Raw genomic sequence first — 3944 nt, forward strand, 5'->3', positions numbered from 1 at the left:
TGAACTGCACCGGAACACAGGCACTGATGTGCCACACATTTGGGTGTTGGCGATCGCACTGCGGGCGTGGCTGCGGTGTCAGTGACTTCAATTCAAGTGAGCTGGCCGGGTTGCTTTCCAGAGGCCGAACGCTCTGGCACGCACTTTTTATGGTGTAAACTGTCCCTAAGGGAGAACCAATCCCTACGCTGGTAGCTTCTTGGAGGGTTCAGGAAAAATAGAAGTTAGAGCTCTGAATGTTCTGGAGGTTGATCGGACATTGAAGCCACATATCTTAAAGCTGAATTCCAGGCATATATAAAAGACACAAATCATTGCAGCTCTGTATTCAGTGGTGATAAAATGTATTTTTGTGAATACAAGCAGTGTAAGTACTTACATTTGATATGGATCAACGTCATGCAGTCCCCTGTACAGCAGTTAGGAGCAGATGAGCTTATCAATCTGCTGCTTCTCCTTTCATTGTCCAGTCACAGGCTAGGGGAGGGACCAGACCTGTAATTGTTACATAACCCAGAAGAAAAACAAAATCAGTCAGCTGCCCTGCCAGACAGGGCTGTGCTTGTGCCAGTGATGTGTAAATCTGAGGACTGGATGGACAAAAATGTGAATCCTTTAGCAGGTAAAGCTCTCTATTATGCATTTCGTCCACATATTTAGCTATTTTCCATGAATGCAGCTTTAAAGACCATATCTACTGATCCATAGAAATCATATCTGATGAAAGGTATTGAGCCTGGACACCAATGTATAGGATATCTGCTTCACAGAGTATAGCCAACTAGTTTCATTGATCAGTTGCATAGACATTAGAGGGGACTCTCCAAGTTTTATAAAATTTATCTTGTTTATAAAATTACACTTATATTATTATTTAGGTGTTCATGTAAAATACTAATCAAATATTTATTACAGGTTGCACCCATGACAGCAAGCTTTTATGAAGAAAGCCCAGCACTGCCTACATACTGTTTGCAGACAGACAGGATGCATTAGGAGAGAGGGAGGCGGGCACAGTCGTCTTCTGATCATTCAGCTCTCTGTATTAGTAGCGCAGCTGTTAGAGGCTTCAGAGGTCATAGAGATTGTGTATTTGTATACTCGCTTAGTTTAAAACAAAAATAGTAACTAAGCATTCAATTAACAAAATCTATCCCTGTGTTATGTTTTTAGGTGGTGTCTCAAATGGGGAAAGCGCTGTTGGAGTTTGTGTGGGTCCTTCACTATCATACTGACCCGTGAGTATGGAATCGGGGATTTTTAATTATTATTCATTGGTTACAGCAGAACTTCTTTTTTTTTTAGATGGTGAGAATGGTTAGACACTCTCTGGTGGGGATGAATTAGAAATTGTTCAGGTAGTCCTCATCTGATCAGGCTCTGATAAGTAGTCCTCATCTGATCGGGCTCTGATAAGTAGTCCTCATCTGATCGGGCTCTGATAAGTAGTCCTCATCGGATCAGGCTGTGATATGTAGTCCTCATCTGATCGGGCTCTGATAAGTAGTCCTCATCTGATCGGGCTCTGATAAGTAGTCCTCATCTGATCGGGCTCTGATAAGTAGTCCTCATCGGATCGGGCTGTGATATGTAGTCCTCATCTGATCGGGCTCTGATAAGCAGTCCTCATCTGATCGGGCTGTGATAAGTAGTCCTCATCTGATCGGGCTCTGATAAGTAGTCCTCATCTGATCGGGCTGTGATATGCAGTCCTCATCGGATCGGGCTGTGATATGCAGTCCTCATCTGATCGGGCTGTGATATGTAGTCCTCATCGGATCGGGCTGTGATTTGTAGTCCTCATCGGATCGGGCACTGATCTGTCTTATATTCTGTACAGTTTTGTCAGACAAGGTCTCCTCTTCTGTGTTTCCACCGTGCTGCTGAGTGTTCCTTGGGAGAGGCTTATGACTGACATGGCAGAAGAGGTCTTGGAAATGAAATGCTGGTTAGCAGGTGAGATGAGAGGAATGGTTTTCAATACTCTTCCCTGTCCTTTATGGGTTAAATGTATTACCAAATGGTTCTCTAAAACAGAAATCCATTAAACATGTAAAATGTAAAAAAAGAAATAACCCAGCTAATGTTCCCACATTCTGTATGCCTGTCCCAAGCCCGGGGAAATGGGGAGGGTTGAAGTAAGGCCTGGCGACCTACCTCATAACAATAACTCTCCAAGAAAATCCTATGGAAAGGCTCTCAGGTGTATAAGACATGGTCCCCAAAGTAAGACACCTAGACCAAAAGGTACCCAACAAGCTATGGGGCAAATCCAGTAGGAATGCCAGCTGCTGATGCAACCAATCATAAAGGTTAGGGGGTCTGCGCAGTACAGAGACGCGTTAGATGAGTACGTGGAATGTCAGAGGAATGAATCAGGTTGAATTGGATATTGCCAAAAGGGAGATGCTTGGATTACAAATCGATCTCTTTGACGTCAGTGAGACTTTGAACATGTTAATCTCCTTGGCCTCACCATAGTCCAACTCTGAGTACACCAAACAGTCCAGAAACGTTCACTATTGGTTCACAAATGAAAACATAGAGCAGCCTTCTTTTCTAAATGACACTACTTTCATCAACATGCTTCCTGTGTCTGGGGACCCTTCTGAAGAGGTCTGCCATTAGGAACTATGGGATCAGGTTTAACTGCCATTTGAAGATGACATTGAAGTCCAGGGGTTCCTCAAAGTGCCTGACCCAATCAGACGAGTTTCCTTTGTACAGATATTGCCTTTATTCTGAACAGAGTCTTTCCTGCTTTACAGATGTGGCTGAGATTGACCCCGATGATGACTGTCGCCATCTTGCTGTGAATGGCTTGCTTCTAATGGACAAGTTAAGGAATAACCTTCAACCAGCTCCCCTCGAGTGATCTTCAGTGTGGACTTCTGAACCCAGAATTTGTGAACTGCATTAATAACGATGCTGGATCCATCGCTGAAAATGAACATTCCCTCCAAGGGCCCATTCACATTTTGTTTTGCGGTAACGAATGTGCGTTTAGCTAAGGCAGCCCATTCTTTTTTGTTACTGAAACTCATAAGTATTAATGGGCTCCAAGACTGTAAACACAGGAGTTATCCAACAGTCAATGTGTTCCCTTACAATGTAAGGGAAGGGAGGCTTTCCTATCAAGGTGTGAATAAATATATCTCTACACCCATCTGCTTTGTTTCCAACATGAACACAGAGACATCACTGCATGTAGGGCCCCATTTACAGGCGCAGTAAGGAGTATGGAAGGGGAGCTCAGACTAGTGTCTTTATACTGTGCGGTGTCATGTGGACTGCAGGCAAACGTAACATTGCATCTGGTTTGCTGTCTAGTATTGTTCACATGTAGGCAAAGCTGTGTGTATCAGGTTGGATAGTCCTGATGTCTGCTAAATGCCAATCACTGTTACAGGGCAGAGCTGGATGAAGAAGAAGCTGCATGGATGGCCATGTAACCTATTTTTTCCTAACATGGGTGCTCGCTCTATTTTGCTCAATGTAGGCAGTATTGTGTATTTGAAGGGAAGGCGTCTCACACATAGGGGATGATTTACTAAAAAAGAGTGGAGAGCATGAAAACTTTCAAAGTGAATTTCCACTTAGCTTAGTGAATGGGGTGAAGCTGTGCTGAGACAGATTTCATTAAGAAGTCTATTCTACATTTTCACATCTTGTACTGTAAAGGAGCCGGAGGGACCCCCCTTCATCAGACTTGGAATCCTCAAAGAGAAGTCAATTCAGACCAAGTAGGTCACGCCAGATTTCCTCACATCTACTCCCATCAATTGCCTCGATTACTTTTATATCCACCTCAGCCCAGATTTAATTCTTTGTTGATTTAACCCTTTCGCTGCCACAGCCTTTTTTGTTTTGCTTTTTGCACACATGTTATAATCCACATTTTAGGCCTGCAAATTACTTAACCCTCTCTCCCCCCCCCCCAAGCG

At 43.6% G+C, this 3944-nt stretch overlaps 1 protein-coding gene across 1 annotated transcript in view; it reads left to right on the forward strand.

Moving 5' to 3' along the window:
• The window catches only part of TELO2 (telomere maintenance 2), a 34181-nt gene extending 31254 nt beyond the window's left edge, over positions 1–2927 (forward strand). Inside the window, exons 30-32 of the mRNA XM_018561211.1 lie at positions 1174–1238; positions 1841–1956; positions 2769–2927. Coding sequence (XP_018416713.1) covers positions 1174–1238; positions 1841–1956; positions 2769–2875 — 288 coding nt within the window. The 3' untranslated portion in view covers positions 2876–2927. The remainder of the gene's footprint in view (positions 1–1173; positions 1239–1840; positions 1957–2768) is intronic.
• The last annotated feature ends 1017 nt before the right edge of the window (positions 2928–3944 follow it).

The sequence above is a fragment of the Nanorana parkeri genome, unplaced genomic scaffold (genome assembly GCF_000935625.1).
Source record: "Nanorana parkeri isolate BGI_ZX_2015 unplaced genomic scaffold, ASM93562v1 scaffold19, whole genome shotgun sequence".
NCBI lineage: Eukaryota > Metazoa > Chordata > Amphibia > Anura > Dicroglossidae > Nanorana > Nanorana parkeri.